General features: G+C 40.2%; 1 protein-coding gene across 1 annotated transcript; it reads right to left on the bottom strand.

Moving 5' to 3' along the window:
* Positions 1-1,064: 1,064 nt before the first annotated feature.
* Positions 1,065-22,968, bottom strand: RMND1 (required for meiotic nuclear division 1 homolog). Its single transcript, XM_059834885.1, has 11 exons — positions 22,936-22,968; positions 19,336-19,847; positions 14,695-14,803; positions 11,725-11,800; positions 11,352-11,391; positions 7,758-7,858; positions 6,382-6,488; positions 4,248-4,312; positions 3,299-3,375; positions 2,006-2,126; positions 1,065-1,220 (listed from the first exon to the last, which is right to left on the bottom strand). Exons 2-11 carry the CDS (start codon positions 19,831-19,833, stop codon positions 1,065-1,067), a joined length of 1,350 nt encoding a protein of 449 aa, XP_059690868.1. The 5' UTR covers positions 19,834-19,847; positions 22,936-22,968.
* Positions 22,969-23,102: the final 134 nt, after the last annotated feature.

Genomic DNA, 23,102 nt, shown 5'->3' on the forward strand with positions numbered 1-23,102 from the left:
CTATGCTAATTCACTCCTTGCGACTTGTAAGAATCAGGTAATAGGGTAAGGTGGACAGTCTAGTAGTAGTAGAGAAATGTTGTGAACCTTATTTTAGTTTCTCATTCTGCTACAGCTTCCTGTGACCTCAGATAAAGTTCAGCTAGTTCCCCTTTCATATAAATACCTTCTAAATAAATGTATTCCCATGTAAGTATGTAAATACCTTTTTGTGATGGGGTAGAACATAACATTAAATATAGCTGCCAGGTATATTAAAATCATGCCAGGTAACTTAAGGAGAACAAACAGTAGTACTGTTTCTAACCTTGGGACAGTGTCATGGCTATCCAAGGAGCTGGGGAAAATGAGGGAAAATTTCATCATCAGTCAGAAATGCATGAAGTAACTAAGTAAGTAGTCAGCATCATTTTAACTGTCAAGGGGACAAGGCAGTAGAGTCCTTCACCAAATTAATACAGTCAGCACAGAAGGGATCCATCCTTCTGTCCCTGCTTATTAAGGAGACAAAGCTGAACCTCTCCCTGCATCAGTCCTGCATGCATCTGGGCCTACTCACTGGAAAACTTCCCCCACAAATGTGTCATCAGTATTTTGGCATTACACTAGTGCATCCATAGATTAAGACTTCTGTAACATCACTAGTACAGCAGTTGGGAATAATGTTCACAGACTGATTTTTTTTATTTTATTTGAGTAGCTGGTGTACATATTTATCACGAGACACAATTCCACTAATTTTCCAGAAGCATATGATAGACAGGAATTTTCTGGGCCATATGGTCTTTATGGTTTTGTCAGTTTTCTTCTTCCTGAGTTTATTCTGTCATCAGAAAACTACCCTTGCAAGTTCAAACAGAACCTGTGAAATAGCAAACACAGTGATACAAATTTTTATTTAATAATCCTTAAAACAGCTTACACTAAATAAAATAATCTGAAAAATAACTATAGCTGCAATTCAAAAGTCACTTGCAAAGAACTGAAGACTAATCCCCTTGTACAGTACATTAATAAAATAATCTTGATTCTCAAATTATGAAGTATATAAATTACACTTGTTATTACATTTTCAGTATGATAGTGGAAAAAACCCCACCAACCTCTATGGTGATGAGTATCACTATCATCCACTCGAGACGTAGAGCATGCTTTTCATTCAAGTGATTTCGCATTAGGTCTGTCAGCTCCATGCAGTGCTGAAGCTTTTCATTCATTACCTGCAAGAGATTCCAAATATATGGCAAATCTGGATTCTTTAAGTGGAATGAGATCACTAAATACAGTACACAATCCACAGAAGGGCTCACTGAACAGAACTAGAAAGGTGTTAACACTCTTCTGCAAAAGAATAGAACAGAAAGTCCTGTAAGGCAACATGCACAAGCAACAGAAGTTTCAATATAAATGAGTCTGTTACTTCAATAGGTTCACAAAAATAATAGAAATTTAGATATGCATCTGCAGGTATTAAACTGCTTCTGGGTGATATCTACTCATGAAACCAGGCACAAGCAAAAGAAGATACAGCTTATTGAAATGCCTCAAAAGTAACTAAATATTTAAGGTTGCTGTACCACCAGAAGGGGTAGTTTTCGTGCTTCTTATTCTGGTTAGCAGTAAGCATTATGTCGCCCTTCAATGAACTGACCCAAATGATCACATCAGTAAGAAGACTGCTTCACATCTCAGTTTTTTAACGTGTTTTCTTGCACGCATATCAGAACAATAATTAAATCTCCTCCTCTTATAACTATTTAAAGCCTAATTTAGTGGCTCAGGAAATAGACAATCCATTTGTGTGAGGCAGGGTTGTTAACCTAAACTGGGTAAAAGATGTGAGTGGGTTATGAACACATGGAAGAGGGGATAGGGTATAGGATCCTATTATTCTTTATTCAGTTTGTACAATTAAAACAGAAATTCATGGAGCAGTCTGTAAAACTGCTGAGCCAAAGACAGCTGATCTAAGCGTCGAAAATTCTCGTAACAGTAAGACACCTACCTTAACTCTGCGATTAATGTTGAGAAACTGGCAAGTCTTGTCATAAAGCTCTTCCAGTTTTTCTCTATCCCAGTAGAAGTCAGGTGTTATTAGCAGGTCTGAACTCAGATTTATACGGTGTCTAAAAAGAACGGGTACTACAGTAGTTCAAACTTCCTTTTGGTGAATACAGGAGCAAATATTTACATAGCAGTTAAAAGAAACATGAAAATTCTCTCATAATTTTAAGTAAAATATGAAAAAGAATCTCCTTTCGTAATAAAAACACAATTATAGTGATTGTTTAAAATTGGTAACATCTCCTGAAAATTTTCTGAGAATACTGTACTGTGTAACAGTTTTGAGCATAAATGACTTTTGCTTTAAGGCAACATTGCCTCCTCAACTTGTCACATTCCTTAACTTTTGATATCTGCAGAGAAGTCCTTGACCATGCTAGCACCTCACTGAAGCTGAAGTAGTACATGAATTCAAGTTATTGGGCAGCTCCTTAACAGCTTGTTTGTATCTCAGAACTCTTAAGTGTGACTGGCACTGCATGCTGGCTATGTGAGCACATCACACCTTTCAGAACCAGGCTATTGTCTCAACATTATAAAAGCCAAGTGCTAAAATATTCCACCCTCAACTACTGCTCACATAAGTCTTTGGAGGCTTAGAATATCATTGTTCATTACTGATCAGTCCTTCAAGTAGGGATATAAAAATCCAATGTTTAAAATAGGAATTGCTTTTTAAATTTACCTCTTCCTTCCCTGATTATTTTTTTTTTTTGTAAAAGAGGGTGTAACACTCTATTCCCAATGGCCAAGTTTCACTAGAGAGGGAAAAAACCCCCATTAAATTCTTACAGTGTAGCAGCGGTTTCTCAGTAATGAAGGGAAGAAAAGAACTCACAGAAAAGTTTTACTAACTCTAGGCCATAGTTAACAGTTCTACCTACCCCCCGTGCTTCCTCCTGGTATCCTCTGCATACTCTAGTATCTAGTAGAATTACTGGTTATGAGACATGCATTGCTGGACCCAGGGAGGGAAAAGGGTGTGGAATTCGGCCATTTACAATATGCTGCTTAATGCCTGTCTGTAGCTGAGATGCCAGTGGTGAGATGGGGAGCCAGTGTGTCCTCTGACTAATATAACAGCACACACAGCCTCCTGTCAAAAGAACATTGAAGGAATTCCCCCCTGCTCCACCCTGCTGCATTTAGTCTGTATTCTGGTCTTTGTATCATGCACAACTTAATTTTCAAGTTCTGTGTAATACAATGTCTTGGGTGTAACCAAAATAGTTACCTTAATGCAAAGAGTTCTCCAATTTTCTGCATTACATCTGCATGAGAGAGTTTCACCTTCTTTCGTGACTTCAGTATCTGCAAAGTAATAAAAGTTTTTCACTGCTTGATCAAGTAGCATGTACTAGAAATTTAGAATTCTGGAGTTCTACAGCCTGAAGTATGTATATGAGTTAAAATGTGAATGCGTATCATACTAACATTTGAGTTTTGTTTGCTTAGTGCCTTGCTTATCTAGCTTTCTAAGAGTATCACCATGCAACTGTTCATCCAGGTTTTTCAATAAATCACTGAGTATGCCATCAGTATCAATACAAAATCCTGGAACATCTTCTAGGAATGATTTTCTGAACAAGAGATCGTTTGTTTTTTCTTCCTATTATTGTTTTTTTTAAGTCATGACAGTGTTCTTTTTTTACCTTGCCACTACTCAGCCTTTTTGTAGACTTTTTCCTTACAATAAACAATGTATTATCATTTATTTCCTTCATTAAAAAAGTATAGAAAAATAATGATCTCTCTTTTGAACCCTACAAATCCCATTTTTATATGCAACATTGTATGGACTTTGTACTTTAGGTCTCATGAAAAACTGTGGTTTAAGTCATTCACTCAAACTCTTCATTATATTCAAGCTAAAGCACATTACTTTCAGCCCAAGCTGCCACACACTGTGTTTGGCCAGGTTTTTACATGCTGCTTGTCCTGTTACGCATACACATTCAACAGTGGCAAAACATGGGAAACATTATTCCAGTGCAGAACCCTTTAAAGACTGATGATTTCTTGTCCCACCACTTTGCAGGTGTTCTGAGCTTCTCTATGTTGATGGCTTTACCATCAAATATGTTAAGCTTTCAATTGCTTTATCCATATCCTCAGCTGTATCTGGACTGACCTTTTACAAAACATAGGAGAAAAGGAGGGGAGAGGTACAAACAAGACCTCACCTCAGGAATTGACTGGATAGATTCCACAAAGTTATCCAGTAGCGACTCCCAAATAGCCAGCTTTACTGCAACACAGAGGTGACAAAGCAGAACACTGTGAGAGGTATGTATGCTTTCCAGTAATCATAACTTTAAATCTGCCAATATGCTACTTCAAGACACGTTGATACATACAAACATTATTTGTAGCAAGTTACTGTTAGTATTATACAATCAATGTTCATACATCTATGACAAATCTGGGTTGGGCACTGATAGCTCTGCATGCAGAACCACCTTGAATGCAGCTCTCTTCTCCAAATGATCAGTCCAGATCCTGGAGAGTTTTTGCTTCAGCTCAAAAGTTGTGTGTTTTAAGCGCTCTACCATATGTACGAAGCCTTTGCAAATTACATTCCAAGGAGGCTGGAGATAATAAGCCATGCTGGAGTCCGGCTGACTTCATGTGGTGCCACTCAAGAGTCCACTGCATTTCTAGTGTCCTGCAGAACTCTCATTCTCCATTTGTCCAGTATTTGGCACAGCATGCTCAAACCGTGAGGCGTTAGCTTGTATAGACACACCGCCTGTACTTTGAAGCTAAATTCAAACTTAAGCAATCTCCCACTTTGTTTTTAGGCGAATATACTGTCCATTAAAGTTGTAACTCCTCTTCTATGGAAGCTGTTCAGCACAGGCAATGGCAACACAAATTCTACTATGCATCAACTTGAGTCTGGAAAGATGTTTCTACAGGAAGATGATATAACTCAGGCCTTTGTTCTTTAGTCCACAGATTTCCAGACAAGAATGAGGTAGTAACAGATCAAAAATTAACCCTATTCACTCAGAAAAATTAATCAGGGAAGATTTATTTCTCAAAATGAACTCTTTTGTGATAGTAATCGATACTGTCATCTAGTCAGGACACTGATAGTAAATCCAACACTGAGCATTTTTCACACTCATCTTTTGGATACAGAGGCCTAATCCAAGTCAGTGACTGAAATGACATTTAATTTAGCCCATGAAAAAAAGCCAATAGGCATTTCAGCTATCACCAATTATTTGACAGAGGTTGGTCTGCTGTGTCATGAATTTGACTTGGACTAGACTTGCATCCTTTATTTTTATTGAACATTATTGAACCATCTTCCTCTATGATGTGCATGTCTCACACTAACATAAATTGTTACCAGTTGTCTCCTGGGAATAAATCCCTTTCTCCATCGTATGTGGCACCACTCTTCCTTTATGAATAGGAAAACTATAGAGAACTAAAGACTTTTTTTCTCAATAGCTCTTCCTTCAACAGTCAAGAACCATTTAGTTATGCTGTACTCCTTGATCTAATGGTGTATCACTTCAAAAACATGCATTCTGTTTCTCGATGTCTCTTCTGTTTAAAGGTGCACTTCCCCAAATACTACAGGAATCCTGTAATTTACCCTAAAAGCAGTAGGGGCAGACAGACCAGATTTCCTTTACAAGTCTTTTTGAGAATGGCCTTACTGCTGCTTGCTTCTACTCCACTTCCTACCTCATCTGAGGTCTGAAGCATCAGAGATGTGTATTTCCTCAAGCAGCAGCACCACTGCTGAGTCTGACTTCTTCCCAGTGCCTCCCGCTGCCTCCTGACAGAAGCATCACCTATGGCACACAGCCACGGCTAATAAGCCCGGAAAACATTAACTGTGACGCTGGTCCACACCTTTGATACTGGTACACCTTCCCAGCTCGGAATCACTTCTTTAGCTGGCATCTAGATTTTTCTATTAGAGGAAATGATGTCAGGATGAATTACCTAAGATTACTGACAGGTTTCTAATACTGGACTCCACACTCGTTGCTATCCTACAATAGTTCTCAAGGGTGCAGAACAGGATGCTCAGTAGAATGTGTATCTTTTGCAAGGTATGTTTCTTAATGTGCTTTGTTCAAGATGATTTACATTGAACGAGGTAATTCTAATTTACAGAAAACAAGGTAAAGGCTTTGAAAACGAATCCTCCCACTGAAGCACAATCAATCTTTACACAGTTTGCCTAAAACCGACACTGAGTCTCCTCCAACCTGTCACTGTACAAGTCCTACTTGTAATGACATTTCACAAAATTTGTAGCATAGGCTGATATTAAAAGCAGTATTAACTCACCAGAAAGACAAAGGGCATTTGAAAAGGCAAACTTCTGCAGAACAACTTCATCACTATCCAGCCCCGAATTTAACAAGATTTCTCCTTTATGAAGCTTTGACTGACCTCTGTTAAAACAGGATTGAAGCATCATCATTGATTAAGACACCAGCAAAGGCACATTTAAAGAACAGTCAACAATGCAAGAAAGGTTGGTTGTTTACTTATATAAAGCATGCCGTATCTATATGGGTATCATCCTCATCCTTGCATTTTACTCATGTTCAACCTGACAAGAACCGAAAAAAATCACTGAAAATTAGTTCCTCAGTCTAAGTAATATTATGACTAAATTTTATAGGTTTAAATGAAAATGCATCAAGCTATAATGGCAACTACAGCATTACTACATACACACACAGATAATTCAGAGTAAGCAGGATACTGGCCTCTCTCACGCTCTCTATCTCCTGTATTAACTTTCTGTTTCTGTTTTCCTTTTCTTCTGTCACTTCTATCAGCATCACTCCCTCCCTGCTATGATGTTACTTCCCCTGAAACCTCTATTGCATAGGGAGCCAGCAGCAAAGAAAAAGGGGCACGGGAGTCATTCAATTTATTATGTCAATCTCACTACGAAACTTACATAAACACAGTGGAATTATCTCCGGAATCACAAATTGCACAACTGGGTAGTACATGCAGTTTTCAAATGGCCAGGAAAAAAACCCAAAAACCTGTCCTCTTACCAGGTTACCTTAAATAAACTCAACCTCATTAGCTCAGCTCCTAGTGTTACAGTGTCCTGTCTAGGAGTTGGTTTTTGGTGCTGTTATAAAAATTATCTGTAATTTTCCAATCATTTACATTGACAAATATTTCTGTAGAGATCATTTGTTCCCCATGATGAAAAAACATTATTTAACAAGGCAAGACAACTTGCCAAGTTTATCTTTCCACAGTATTCAAGTTCTAACTTCCCTAGGAAGTGAAGTATGTGCAGAGTTACACCTTTATATATGAACCCAGAGGGCACTAAGGAAAGCTTATAAAGAAAATCCTCTTTAAAATCAGATTTGTCTTAGAAAAACAATAAATATGCATTATTATGAGGTACATAGTTTCTGTTTGGGATTGCTGAAGAACATGTTCAGTTGTGTGGACATGGAACTTCATAGTTTACAAAATCTAGTGCATAACCAAGTCACAAAGGCCATTACGTACAAGTTTAGCAGTTCAGCAAAATTTGTCAATTTAGTTTTACTGTTTTCTCCTTTCCTTATTTTGCTCATTTGAAAAAAGAGTAAGGAAAACTATATTTCTACTAGCTGCTTTTGCTTGAATTTGTTTTAGACATCTAATTAGCTTTTATATCAAATGTGCCTGAAGATACTTACTCTCCTGTTCTATAGTTCATCTCTTCATTCTCCCAATGGACTAGTGCAACTTCATATGGCTGAATTTCATGCTGTTCTAGCACTCGCATGATATTCTTCATCTAAGAAAAAGACAATTGCACACATAGGAACAGTTACCATGCCGTATGCTATCACTCTACAAAGATCTAGCATGTAATAGGTTGATGAATGCAACTTTCACACTGAAGTTATTTAAACAACAACAAACAGGTGTGCTAAGTAATGAAGGATTATTAACACAGTTTAATTCTGAAGCTATCTGTAGCTGTGTGGAAGAATTTGTGGTTATGAACAACTGCAAGGAATCTGTGAAGACTAAAGTGTCATTTAACATCTGCATATATAAAACAGGGTAAGGATTAATCACAGCAGCAGTAAAGACAATGTGGACTTACTCAGTATTGTAACAAGGAGCTGAACAAGATTTTGGCAGGTGTCTGAGTGTGGGAATGATCTTTTAGGGCAGGTGGCTGTTTCTGCCAAAATGACTAGTTTGCTGCTAAAATCAATAGTTTTGTTTCAGCTACCAGAAGTTGGGTTGTATTACAGAAATCCTTTACCACTACATAAGTCTGTAAAAATGGTTTCAGCTGCCCACATTCAACCCTGTAAACAGTTAAACGTGCAATTTTATTTGCAAAAGTAATCTCATTGTCATTTTATTCTCAAGCTCACTAAAACCTGATGCAGGAAGAAAGAGCCCTTTTCTCTCATAAAACTTTCTCCTCTAATGTCTGACTTAGGATCCCTCATCCTTACTCCTTTCTATGTGCTACAAGGCTCCCCTCGTAAAAATCATTCTGCAGTTAGAACAAATTCTGAACTAAAATAAGCACTCACCTACAGGTTTTTAAAAGACATTCAGCTACACGACAGCCAATTAAAAAACCAAAACAAAACGCCACAATACACTTTTGATGCCTAAATTCTTTAAAGAGGTGAATCATCTTCTAAGTCATACTTAAAACTCTCTCTTCAAAACAACAGGAAATAGTTAATATTTTAGTGCAAAACTGTATGCTATTGAATTGTTCACGAAGCATATTCTCCAGGTTAAGTACTCTAAAAACATCTGTTGGATCACCTGCAAGAGGTATTTTCTTTTCAGTCCTAGCTTTCTTCATTGCTTTCAAGAATTTTGGTGATACTATCTATGTAAGACACAATAACTTTTTTCACTAAAAAACCCCCAACCCTACAGCTGCAACTGCTTGTTTCGTAATCCTGAATTTCATATTAGCATGACTAGTACCTGCCATATATTCCAAGTCTTACGGTAAAAAAGGGTATGAAAAGTTATTTTCATTTTTTAAGCAAGGAAGCATCTGCTGTTAGGCCAGTCAGCTTGGCCAACCAGCTATGCTGTGTCCAGGGACAGTTCAGCAATGCAAACCCTGCTAAAACAATGCCAGAATTTATAGCCAATCTGTAATGTAGGATGCCAGACTTCAAGCGTGCGTTCACTTGGATCCAGGTGCTCTAGCTGGCTTTGTGAAGTCATTACTAATACAGTAATAATTATGCTGCTAATAGACTAACAGTCCCTTCCAGAACTACAACCAGCTCGGGCTTCCCAGTGCCAGTACAGAGCAAGATTTAAAAAAGCTTTACAGACCGTAACAGATTCTGTGAAATTCATGTCTTGTAATATGCATATTTACAAAGTTTTTCCATTGCTCTGGATAATGAGAAATTGTATTTCAGTGGCAGCTTTGTTTTATCTATTCAGAGTAATACAAAGGCTTCCACTGACTGATGTGAGTTTCTTCTAAGCCCAGCCTAATTTTATAGAAGGGACTACCTGTGACACAGTACATTTAATGAGAAGAAAATGTTCTGGATTCACTAAATGCTAACTCTTGCTATTACAGGCAATCACGTCACACAATTTCCTTTAAAAAAAAAAAACAACAGATGAAACTCCACCTCAAAGCTAGTTTTGCTTTTTGCCCTTGCTATTTTTGGTGGAGAAGCTGTTGCACAACCTCCCTACTCAGGTATTTGAAAACGGTGTTTTATATTTTAAATTTCTATTCATGATCAGTCTGTAGTTATTACTTCTGTTAAGTGTCTGTTAGTTTAAAATAGTTCTTCTTCTCCTAATAATCATTCTGGAGTACTTTTAAAAAGCAATTTTGTCCATTCACAGTGATTCTCTACGTTCTGTTTTACTGAATTACTTTCAGTTTCTGTTCTACAGACCAGGTTTTTTTTGTCTGTTTCAGCTCGTTAAAACATGTGCATAAAAATACCTGCTCTATTTGAGCACGTTGTTTGGAAGTTAGAACTTTGACTGTGATTTCAATAAGCAGAAAGAGGCAGTTGTCCTCTTCTTTTATAAATAAAGCTAGCAAGGGACCAACTGAAGTTACTAGTACTGACAAGAAAAACGTGGTATCAAATTTTCAAAGGTACTTAAGCATGTACAACAAAATGAGATTTTTCAGAGTACTCCAGTGGATAGAGGTGCCCAACTCAAAAATCAACAGGAGTTAGTCAGCTACTTTTCAGTAATACCTGTGAATCAGTAGTGTAGTTACAGCCATAGCATCCTAAGTGTGCTACAGGCAAGGTTTGAAGAGAGAACTAGTATCTTTTTGTAGGCCAGCCGATACTGAAACCCCCCAAAACAGACAGGAAATCAGCAACATTTCAGGTCTGAAACAGAAAAAGCTAACTTGAATCCAGAAATTGTTCACGTCTGAAAACAACTGCTCTGTACTTTCATTTACCTTAATGAAAACCCTCCTGTGAACTTCTGTGCATCTTACTATCCTCTATTTAATACACCATTTAATTTCACATACTCTGCCTACAGATAAGGTCGATACTTTTTATATCTAGAATCCAGTTTTATTTAACTACAGTAATAAAAATCAATATATTTTTTAAAATTATATAAATATATTCATAAAAATAGATATGCCTGTGGCACACCCCTCTTGGTCAGCAAAGAGTATCAAATTATCATAAGGGGTATGTAATTTCAATATCAACATATTTTAACAATTATACCAACCAATAAAAATCTTCCTTCAGGAGAACTGCTAACTGGTAGAAACACAAAACAATATTAAAAAGTTGCTTACAAATTTTGTCTGTTTCAAAGTTATCCAAAAGTAAGTTTTGACTAGTTTTGACTTAAATGGCTCTAGAATGATCCTTTTTTTTCCTCACACATTTTCTGTTACATTAGTGCCTTTAGAACAACCATTCACAGGTCGATTTTTCTGATCTACTTCTTCAGGATGTAGAACTTAAAGAATTTTCTTTTTGTCAATCTCACTAGATTACGGTTTCAGATTTTTGGTCTCAAGTAGAAAAAATTATCCACTTTGTATTTTACAGATATTTGCTCATTTTGTGCAGAAAGTCAAGTTTCAAAGGTCATACATCAGCAACCCACAGACTCGACGGCAGCAGCAGGCAAGCACCTGCACTCATTAGAAGAATCAGTCCTTTTCCTTCATGGAGAGATCCAAGCTCCCGAACAAAGCCCAAGCATGCTGGGCTTTGTGGGACTGACAAAATATCCACTTACGACGTTTTAATGAACAGTTTTGCTTTACTTACACTTTGCTCTTCCACATTCCAAAACACAACAGCCCCTTCCCTGTGAATTCAAGGAAAAAACGAGGTGTAATTATATTGTTTTAAATGTATTTCAATGCAATACTCAAATCATACAGTGGCAATTTTTGTCATTGTGAATCTAGAAACTTAATACTATCTTCATAAAAACTACATAATAGTTGCTTTTTAACCAAACTTTAATGAAAAACCATGAGAAGGTAAGTTATTTTTTAACCATTTAAATAATTCTGATTGGACAGTTCTTCCTTGAGTTTCATGAGGTAATATGATGCAATGATCTAGCAAGCTGCATTACTTCTTTCACACCATTGCTATTAATAAAACAATATTGTGGGCATGATTTATAACTTACCTGAAGAAAAAAACCATGCCAGAATCATCATCTTTTGCAGATTTCTCAGTACCAATCACCAAAACATTTGCAGCATCTAGTTTGAAATAAATGAAAAAATTGAAGAATTATTCAAACTTCTAAACATGATAGCTATAATATAATTCCAGTTTAACAGTTACATGCCAACGCATCAGTCAGTCCTGTATTTTATTTTTCTGATGGAAATGCTTGCCAGGAAACAACTACAATATCAAACTACACTGCTTCTCTGAAGTGTCACACTCTAGACAGACTCAGCCACTATGTTGAACTTCACTGGAATCTTTAGTTAATGAAATGTAACAGTTTTGAAGAACAAAAGACTTAAGGGAAAACTGATGCAGGGCATAGTAAATAACGAGGAACAGAATACAGGACATGCAATGTGAGTAAACGGTGGAAGTTTGCCCACAGCTACAGAGAAATAACCATTCAAATCTGCTTGCCCAGGAGATCTCTCTCTTTTCTATACAGCAAGGGACTACTCTGCACTCAAATTTTGCTGACTTTGCTCTGATAGTCAGAAACTTGAAAGAGCATACTCCCAAGACAGGAGAGGGTACATCTGCATTCTCCTTCGGATCAGAAGCGTGCTTTTGAAACAAATCTTCCAGTCACCCTCATTTACCACGCTTCTGATGTGCACGGCAGAACAGTGTCAGAGTACACAATCTGGATTTTTTTTGCATTAAATTAAACTGAAAGAGGAGCTCCAAAAATGCACCTGTGGTACTCCAACTGCTAACAGGCATTTGTTACAAAGGACCAGGCTTAAGCTAGTGGAAGTAGAATGCCCCGAAACTTAAAAAATGTGGATGCTGGGTTCTCAAAACAGGGTTTTGTTTTTTTTCCCTACAGGTCTGCTCCACTGTACTACTCACTAATGCAGACAAAGTTTTAGAAGTCCTGATGTGGTTTTGACAAAAAAAGGCTACCTTCCAGCACAACTCATTTTGTTGCAGAACTAGTGGAAGCTAGACCAGCAAAACCCCCTACCTCTATTATAAAGTGAGACTCCGCAAAGAGGAATTTGCAGGGCCTAACACCTAAGCCTTAACAAGTTCAACCCCTTTGCAGAGAGATCACAAGTGATGCAACAAGGCATCAAATTCAGCCCATGTACGAATTCCACTCTCTGCTTTACGGCTCAAGCTGTAGAGGCCAGGTAGATTAAGGCGGCAGAGAGAGATGGTTAAGTATCGGATATACTTTTGCTAATACCTGAATTGAGACCACACAGTTGGTCTGTATAAACTCTTGAAAGACTTTTCTTTCACTTGCTATTCCAGTTCAGAAACACATGGTTTGATGAATCACTACAGTAAGTTTTGGGTGTGAAGTTTGAGCTCACCATGGAGGAAACATTTGTCTGCATTTTCTCTTTTGCCTTTTCAAATATCACCCTTATCTTTATTTATCCACTCCAGCCAAAACATACATAATTGAAGAGAATTTGGTCCATTTTAAGTGGAGATACAGGATCTGCCTCTAAAATGTTTTTAAAGAGGTTGAGAACAAGAATAATGCTTAGGAAGAACACTACAAAGCAACAAATCCACACACTAATTGCTGATTTAGATTTCTGTGTGCTAGTATTTTTCAATTTTCCAAGATTGAATGTTTGAGTTGGTAACCAACCACTGCTACGTGCACAAGCCAACCACCACAACACATCAGATCTGCTGGCACAATCCAACATCCTTTCATCGTTACTTCCTCCAAACTTCTGACAAACGGAGTATCTATTGTGAGGAGCCAGAAACACACCATGAAGAAATGAAAGAACTGGCAAAACACATTTCCAGAGTAAAATACCAGCAACAGCAACATCTGCCTTACAATAATTCACAGTCATGCTGGGGATTGTACAAAGTTTCTATCCTGAAGCTGTGAAACCAGTGTTGGTTTTAATACAAAAAAACTACATAGGAACATGAAGCCTATATTCTACAGCACGTTGTCTTTCCATGTTCATCCTTCTGAGCAAGATGATCATTAGTAAATCTTGTGTTTAAAAGAGACCCACTGGAATATTATTGCACTTGGATTATTAAGTGTTTGAGAGGCAGCCAGATATTTGATAACCTCTACTGAAATGCCCATAAACACTACCTGTCATTCTTTTAGCCTCATATAATCTGTTCATTCAAAGGAAAAAAAAACCCAACAACATTCTACTGCCAACTTACGAAAATCACAGCTGTTCTAGGGCATAAGGTTCCTTCAGCTATAAAAAGCTCCATTTGTTTCTCCTCTTGTAGTATACTTCAGCTATTTCTAAGCCATACTTTCTCAAGTCTTAGGAGATATTTTGTATGGAAACCAGAAACAATTATTTTGCTGAAGCCTAAGTGAAGCATTCAACAATTGCTAGGATATATTTGGTCCAATAAAAGAAGTATCAACTGCATTCTCTTTACTAGAGCTAAGCATTTATGGCTGTATCTTTTTCATTTCACTTAGTCAGCAAGATTCTCTCTTGCATGCCTTTCTCTCCAACCCTCAGTGATAGAGGAAGTGTGGCTATGGAGAGAAGATGCAACACTTCAAATTATGAAATTGTTTTGACAGCTGAAGCACTATGGTATCACATTACTGAAAGAGTAATTAAAATAAAGAAAACTCAGATTTTTTTCAGTTAGCAAATTTCTATAGAAATTCTTTGTATCAGAAAATTTCCAAATTTATTTTTCTTGCATGAATCTATTTTTTCAATACTTTCAGTGTAATTGTAATTTTGGGAAAAATTATCATAGGGTAATAGCAAGTGCTGGTTATACTGCTATTCTGAAAGGTTTAGTTGTGTTTTTTTTAAGCAAAGCAGTACTTTTATAGGCAGTATGATATATTCCAGGGTACTACCAGAATAAGAATATATGAGTTATATACTTCACACGTATTTCATTTCCCAAGGTATAACATTGCTTTTAATATGTTTCAAAAATCTACCTCTAGGCAAACTTGTTATTTCAACATATCCATGTGAAGTCAGGTCATGACACAGATTACCAAGATGATATTCATCTGCTGTTGCAAAGGCTGTGCACTGCATCAGATTCTGTGCCAAAGGAATAAAGATTTGAGTTAGGGAAAGGCTGAAGCAAGGTGTTCATAAGACAACTGTTTGCCTCATATTTATCATGAGAGTGACATTTTTTCATTCATCCACTCTTTTCTATGATATCATTGCCATGCTGTCCACCTAGTGTACGAATATGCATGAGATTACTTGCTCCCTGTTAAGTGGGAATGCAAATCACAGACTGAGATCAAACCAGGTGACATGAGTAAGTCACACCAAAAAACTTTGTGACAGAGCCACAAAGGGAACCCTTCTTCCCTGAATGCCAGTCAAATGCTTTAACAGCAGAGCTACACTTGCTACTGCTGTCCCATGCTACAGCTTATGACATACTCGGCTGACCACCAAAATCAAAAGCAGGGCACCCCCAGTACCAGCTTTAAGATCTATCTTTTAAAGATAAATGGAATTCAACTATCCCAGCCTGCGTATCAAACAGAAGCTCCAACAGCAAACATCACGTTCTTCCAAGCACAAAGCTCACTGCCCAGGTAACCCCCGGGGTATGAGCCGTTGTGGCACAGAAAGTCACAGATCTTCCTGGCCAGCTGTAGGTGCTGCAGATCTACAGCGTCCCCCTGAGCGGAATCTTGCACTAACAACATGGTCTCAACTGACACCACAGTCCAACAGTATACAACAGCCAGAGTTTGTCTCAATACAATTGTCTCCACAATCGTAAATAACTAAAAAACCATATTGAAACAAATGACTGGAAAAACGACACTGACTTGCAATGAGACTGACTCGACTCATGCATGGAAAAGAAATCATAAAGTCATCTGTGTAAAGATTTTCTTGATTAATCAGGCAAGTTACAATAAACCGATTTACAAATTCCACTACTCATTTTAAGTGGCTTTCTTTGTTCTGATACCATGTATGTTCCATGATAATGTTTTTCAGTACAATGTAGTGGAAGATATCCAGAAAGCAATGTGTCTCATTGTGGATCAGTCACTTCCCAGCTTTTTGTAACTAATACAAATGGGGATGTAACTAACAACAAATGAACAAAAGAACTGTACTCATCTGCAAGCATTTATATCCACAATACACTTCAACTTAAAATCCAAATTATATTCTCGCAGCACTTACACTTTATCAAACAGCAAGGCTTAAAAAGGTGTTCTACTCCTTGGGGGGCCTGTTACCAGTCATCAGAATCATGGCCACTCATTTAAACCTTCTTTTCTTTGATCACTAACAGAAAATAAACTTTAAAAGTAATTACAATATTCAGCGAGCAATTTTGTAGGCATATTTCCATGACTATGCTACGAGGCTGAGTTAACAGTGGAACAGAATTGTATTTTCAGTTCCCTTGCTGTAGTACCTTTGAAAAGTGGCATTATCACAATTTCATCTGTATAAATCCATTCTCAGTCTCTAAACTGCCAATGCAAATTACATATTGCAGATTATTCCAGAAAGCTGTACATGTGCTCTGCCATGAAACTCTTCTGTCAAGAGCTAAGGGAGCAAACTTACCTTCTAGCTAGTATATAATCTGAAAATCTCCATCCTGCTCTATGCTTCCCATAGTTTATTACTTGTGCTATTATTCATTTCAAGGCAGATGCACTACAGGACAGACTTTGTCTTACTGCTGCAATTTTAGTTTTAACGTAAAGACTTTATATTTAGTTAAAACCAGGAGTTTGCTGTTAAGACTAAACGCCTGAAACAGCGTTTTGGATATGCACTAGTTTGGGTTTTTAGAATGCACTGTTTCACTTAATTTTTCAGTAAAATCTTGTTTGATGGGAAACGTTTGGATTGGGTGTAATCTGAGATTAAGACATCTAAAATATGTCTCCACAGGCTCTCTAGGTGTCTAAGCTCCCGTGACAGTTGGTGGAGATATAGCCAAAAAAGTCTATATTCTAATGAGTGATTCAGCTAATCCTAAAATAGACTGGTTAACTGGCTGGTCAACCTTAATCCCATGCTTTCCGCTATGTCACTTTCACCTGCAAACATCAGAAGAACAGAATACAACATCTGTACTGGTGCTAGAAAGAAACTCCAGCTATTCACCACCCTCCCCCTTTCTGCTTACAGCTGGGGCTTCATTGAGATTCTATCCAGAGCACCACAGCACCTATCCAAGTAGCCATCCTAAGTACCTCAACAACTTCTTTTCTGTATCATCACACCCCCAACAACTGCACAGGCTCATTGAACCATAATTCTCCTCAGCCCATCCCTTCCACTTTAAGCGTACAAAAAATTTTAAGAAAGAAAACCTGTAGGATGAACTTAAATCCTCACATCACCATAGGAATCAATCTTTATCTTAAGGATAATAAATATTGCATCTTTACTTGATTTTCAAGCTTTTTCTAGACTACATGGCTATAGTAAATTAAAAATTAGCTCAGAGGCTTTTCATGCCATCAGACCTTACAGCATTAACTAAAGGGAGTAGTGGTACTACTCACTGATGGACTGACTAAACCAGTTAACTGCTTTCAACTAACTCCTCCAACTATCCTGAAAAACTGGTCTTATGACCCTTTATCACTGCTGGTGCTCAGCACTCCTCCTGTAAACAACACATGAAGACCAGTGCTGGGGAGGGCTGGGAAGGACCTCATTCACGGACTGCTCTGCAAAAGAAAGGTGTCAACTGTCAGGCCCTCCCAGACAGAAAACACCAGAGATGCTCTGGATTCACCTAGCTGAGAACCTCAGGAGTGGGCCCAAAGTTAGTGTCTCAAGGGGCAGACTGGGAAGAAGAGGCAGCAGCCTGCCCCTAGGTAATTGCTCTGGCAATAGGGCCTGCGTTACTGGAGGGCTCTTGGTGACCTCCACACACGCACAGGAAGGCAAGATCAGCTTTCTCGTGACACCAGGATTTACGCAAAACCAACGCCGCGCTGAAAAAAGGCTCAAGGATTCTCCATTTGCTCTACAGCTTGCAGAAACCAGCCACATCTTTTAAGTTATTTCTCTGTACTACATATCTATAAGGAAATACACAAACAGGTTAAAAAAAAAAAGCTTATTCCAAAATACTGTCAGCCTGCAGTCAAGGTGACAGCCTGACCATACCCCTGTAGATGGGGCTACATATCTGACAAAACCACATGGGGTTTATTCAAAAATAGCAAATGTTTTTGTTAGGTCTGAGTTTATGTGATTTCTGGCATAGCATTTTGCCATGTGGAAGCTTCCTCACTAAGTATATTATTATTTCAGTATATCAGGCAAGATTTTCTCCATTTCTTCACAATGGGAGAAAGTAAAAATAGCAGTGCATATTTCTTGCTTGACATTTTCATATATATGTAAGCAAAGAAACTGCATTCCATGCTGCCATTTAAAAGCCTCAAGAATCTAAAAAAAAAGTCACTTGAATTCACTCAACAACAAAAAGAAGCAACCTCTGAATGTAATATCATAGCATCAATAACAACCTTGAAACATTACATGATGTTTCAGGACTAATATCCTTCACTTTCTTTTTTCAAAGCAACGGGAAAATACAAATAGTAACTAAATTGTCTATAATGAAGTCTTTATGTTCCATTAAGGCATACTCCCGCTCATCAAATAAAATATTAAACAGAAGCTTAGATGACGAGAAGGCAAGCACTAGAACTTCAGTTTCTGTGCTCACATTCAGTAGATCATGTTATAGACATATTTTTTGCAATGTGGAAGCTATTTCTTGAAACAATACTTGTTTCAGTCTCATCTATAATACTACTTTATTAACAATACCTTAGAACTCAGTTGTTGCAGCCTGAAGAGAACAGTAACACTTCTGACACCAGGATTTTCCTTGGAGATCTTATATTCAAGTATGCTTAAGGTCTGCCTTGGCTAGTATCGAGGCTTGCAAAGAACTATCTTAAGGAGAAACAGCCACAAGTATGCATTGCTCTACTTAATCACACCTCATTTTACCCAAAACAGTTTGTTGCTGCAGTTACTCTGTAGACCTAAGAGTCTGGAGATCAACATGCTACTTCTACACATTGAATAATCTTCCTCAAATAACACAGGCTACATCTGCACCTCTGTTTCCCATCTGAAACTGAATCTGAATATAAATTTTATACTACTTACTTTAATCTTGACTTCTGTTTGTGTGAAGCCTTAAAACTGGGCAGAATTGAACAAGCAAGGATAACCAGGGAAAGTTAAATTACTCTGAAAGCTAGACTTTGTTTCTCAGTATTAAACGTGATTTGAGAGCACTGGTTAAAATTATTTTTAATGGATTTTGTCTTTCCGCTTTAATAACCACTTTTGTTTACACATTGCTAGTAAACCTCCATTCCATTTTCAAAATACCAGACACACTACTTTCTACCAAGCTTGTTTCCGTTTGTAGAGTTCCAACCTCTTTGTGGCCACACTAGGGTAAATAATGAAATCCTCCTCACCAAATAAACATGTTAATTTCATTAAAATGTCAATCTAAACCCAAATCTGAATCTACATTAACTTGATAACATTCCCTTAAAGTTATACAAACTGCAAATTTTATACTTTACCTCCATGTCTGACAGCAGTGGTTGGTTAGTTCTGGATGGCTGCTTGGTCCTTGGTGCCTTCGGTGGCCTCTTAACTGGCTGGTTGCTGTGTTTTGGAATAATTTTACCAGCTGATACAACTGAGTAAAATCTTGATGATATGTTCCTAAACTTTTTAACGTGCTCTGTATTGAGCTTGTAGTTTTCCGTCATCGCCACACCAAAATGTTTCCAGGGTGGAAAAAAAACCTCCCCACTCTGATAATAAACATTTTTTCCCAAAGCTGATATGTTTCCTTGGAGCAACTGGCAATTCTTGACTTGCACACATCGACTTGTCAAACAAGGGGAAACAGTTTTCAGAGCATACAAATTCCAAGACTTTTCTGTTCTATGAGCTGTTCTGTCAACCTCATTATCCAGTTGTAATAGTGGACGTCCAGTTTTACTAAAGCTTTGGCATATTGTTGTTAGACCGTGGAAAGATCTAGTCTGAAGGCGCAGAAGTTTCAGTCTCATTGCTTCCCTCAGAACTGTATTTAAAATAAAAAAAAAAATCATCCATCAATCTTTTGGAAAGAAATAATATTATTTTCCTCTTATCTAAAAGGTGATCCATATTCCTTTTGCATGTGTTAGTACTCCCAAGCACATAAACATTGGTGGGATTAAAGAGCTTTTTTTCAATGCTATGGAAATACTCTAAGATCAAAACACATTATTGAGCTGTGTGCTTGCAACACATGGTGAAAGAGTAGAATTGGTTGCTATTTCAATATGTAAGCAGAAATCTTTTCCTTCTGTTGCTCGTTCTGTGTAGCACTCTGCACTCCCAGTAATCCCACTGATGAAATTACTCATGAGCAAGCACACACCTTAAAGAGGACATCAGACTCTGTGAATCATTATTTTATTAATAGTAAAAACAATAGATTACTATGTGCTTGTATGGGAATGTCACCTACGGAATACACACACTGATCAGCATCAGCTCAAACTGCTGTATCGCAAACAGCCAACAACGAATCCAGTTCTGTTTGTCCGTCTTGACTGGCGTGAGAGCCGAGTCAATCAGGTTACGGTCTTAATCCTGCTAGTACACACTGGTGCAAAAGGGACCGCAAGGCCTGCTTGCAGATCTACCTGTGTTGATGGAAACACAACAGTGTCCTTACTATGTTATTCCAGACTAAGAGCAAGCTTATTATATTTACGCTACGTTGTATGAGCTAATCAAACAAACTTTAAAAGTATTCACAGACAGAACACTGAATACCTCAATGGGTGTGTTTCATTTGCTGAAAAATCGCAGTGGCAAGTCCCTGCCCCATCTGCTTTTATTAACCACGAACACTTTCCTCGTGACACAAAATCCATCTTCAGCAAATTATTAACAAAAAAGTAGTCATTAAGTTGTATATTTTGAAAAAAACTGCCAATTTCAGAATATTTTTTAAAAACTGTGTGAAGAAGAATCTGCAATACCACCCATACATTTAACATAATGGCTCAAATAAGCATTTTCTTGTGAGAACAAACCATTGTGTGCCAACTGGAACAAGCCCTCCATCCTGACAAGGATACCTAGATGCTAGCGCAATACACATACAATTTGAAACAAAACCAAACCAAACCTCACCCTGACATAACTTAATGGAAGGGGAGTACACTAATTCTAGTGAGAGAGGCACACAATTCTACAAAAAAAAAAAAAAAAAAAAGACATAAAACACCTTTAGGCTACCACAGAATAAGTAATTGATATTGGGCATAATTTTATATGCTCGTTGCTTGTAGCTTTTTGCCCCATTTGTAAGCCTCTTGTTTGCATACTTATTAGAATAAATTAATTATTATTTTAATTTTAAACTTGCCCTGTACTTAAAAAGCAACCCAGAAGACTCTGCCCAGGACAAGGCACATTTACCTTTTTAAAGGCCTGTTACCTCCACATAATCAAGAGAGCTGAAAAACTCAGCAACTGTAACCCAAGGTGGTTGACAGCCAGGACAAGGGGATGAGTCTCTGGTAGCGCAGGGTAACTAGCGGAAAAAGACTCACAAATGCCAGGTAAATCCATACTTTCCTAGCCAACAAAACCTTGTGTCTCACAGTGATCCCAGAAGTGATTTTTCAACTGTACAGGCTTACAGCAAGTTACAAGGAAAGAGTGATCATACAGACTAAATTCCACTGAGAAGCCTTAACACCAGATCTGTAGCAGCAGAGGCACCTAGCCAGGAAGTGAGGAATAAAGCCATCCAAGAAATAAGCGGGATAAAGAGCTACCACAAGACAGCGGGTGCCATCCCCGAACAGCAGAAACAAATCCGCATTTTATTTTCCAACGTCTCTTTAATACAAGACACTTTATTCACACCCGTTGCCTTTCCAGCCGGGAGTCCAAGCTTACTGCGTCAGAGCCAGCAAGACATAAGAATAAACCGTGCCCTCTCTGCCGGCGGACAGACCAGACCAGACCAGACCGGCCCGGCCCCCCCGCGTGCCGCGGGCCCCGCAGCGGCGAGACGCCCAGGCCTCATCCGCCGAGGTCCGGCTACCCCCAAGGGCCTGCCAGCAGGGAGTTGCTCTCCCGCGCCTCGCTGCCGGCACACTCTGCTCCTTCCCGGCCGCCGCCCAGGAGCAGCAGCAGCAGCAGGCGGCCCCCTCCCCTCCCCTCCCCTCCCCTCCCCCGAGGGAAGAACCGCGGCAGCAGTCCCAACCCCCGGGAGCACCCCTCCGGTATGCGCGGGGGGAAGGGAGCGGCCCCGCTCCCATTGGCTGTCTGCCGGGGCGGGCGGGAAGCAGGCCGCCAGGGAGCCAATCGGGAGGAGAAGGTGCCGCGCCTCCGCAGAACGAGCGAGACCAGCACCGCCCCCGCCTGAAGCGGCAGCCGCGGCGCTGGGGCCGCCGCCCTGCAGCTGACGGGCGCCCCTGGCGGGCGCGGGGAGACGCCACCGCCAGGCCGAGCGTCACCGCGCGGGGGGCCAGGCCCCCCTGTTCCGTAACGCCTGGCTTCCGCCGCAGCTGCGCCACCGCCCATGAGCGCTCGGCGGAGCGGCCGGGAGGCCGCGGCGCCGCAGTACCTGAAGTGCGAGCGGGAGGCAAGGCAGCGGCCCGGCAGCCTTCCTGCTCCGGCTCCGGCAGGGGCAGTCCGGGGGCGGAGGAAGGGATGGGGCGGGATATCACCCCCTCCCTCCCGCGGGCAGGGCTCCTTCTCACCCCTGAAACTGCCTCTCCTCGCTCGGCCTACGGCCCTGCCCGCGGGGGACGCGGGGCTCTCCCACTCGCGGCAGGATCAGAGCCGGCGGGAAGGGCGGGCGAGGCCGCCCCGGCTCCCCCACGTCCTCCCGCGGGCGCTGCGGCAGGCCCAGGCCACAGGCTTCCGTGCCGCCGCCCCCCCATCGCCGCTCCGGGGGGTCCCAGCAGGGGCTACACAGCCCCCCCTCCCCTAGCACGAGTTCCCGTCGCAGCTCCGACCGGCAGCGGGGAGCCGCCAAGGGCGGGGAGCCGCCAAGGGCAGCCACGCCGCCGTCCTTCCCCTCCCCCTCCCCGCGGCGCCCGCCCGCCGCCGCCGCCGCGGGAGGGACGAGGCGGTTCCCGCCGCGCGCCAACACTGACCTGGGGGAGGGGGCGAGCCGCTCTCCGCCGCGGGAGCCGCAGCCCCGCCCACCGCCCGCCGAGCTCCGCCAGGGCGCGCGGGCCGCCAGGCTCCGCCCGCCCGCCGCCGTGCCGCGCCGCGCGGCGGGCGCGGCTGACTCACCAATAACGTCCGGCTGCCTCGCCCC

The sequence above is a fragment of the Gavia stellata genome, chromosome 2 (assembly GCF_030936135.1).
Source record: "Gavia stellata isolate bGavSte3 chromosome 2, bGavSte3.hap2, whole genome shotgun sequence".
Lineage (NCBI taxonomy): Eukaryota > Metazoa > Chordata > Aves > Gaviiformes > Gaviidae > Gavia > Gavia stellata.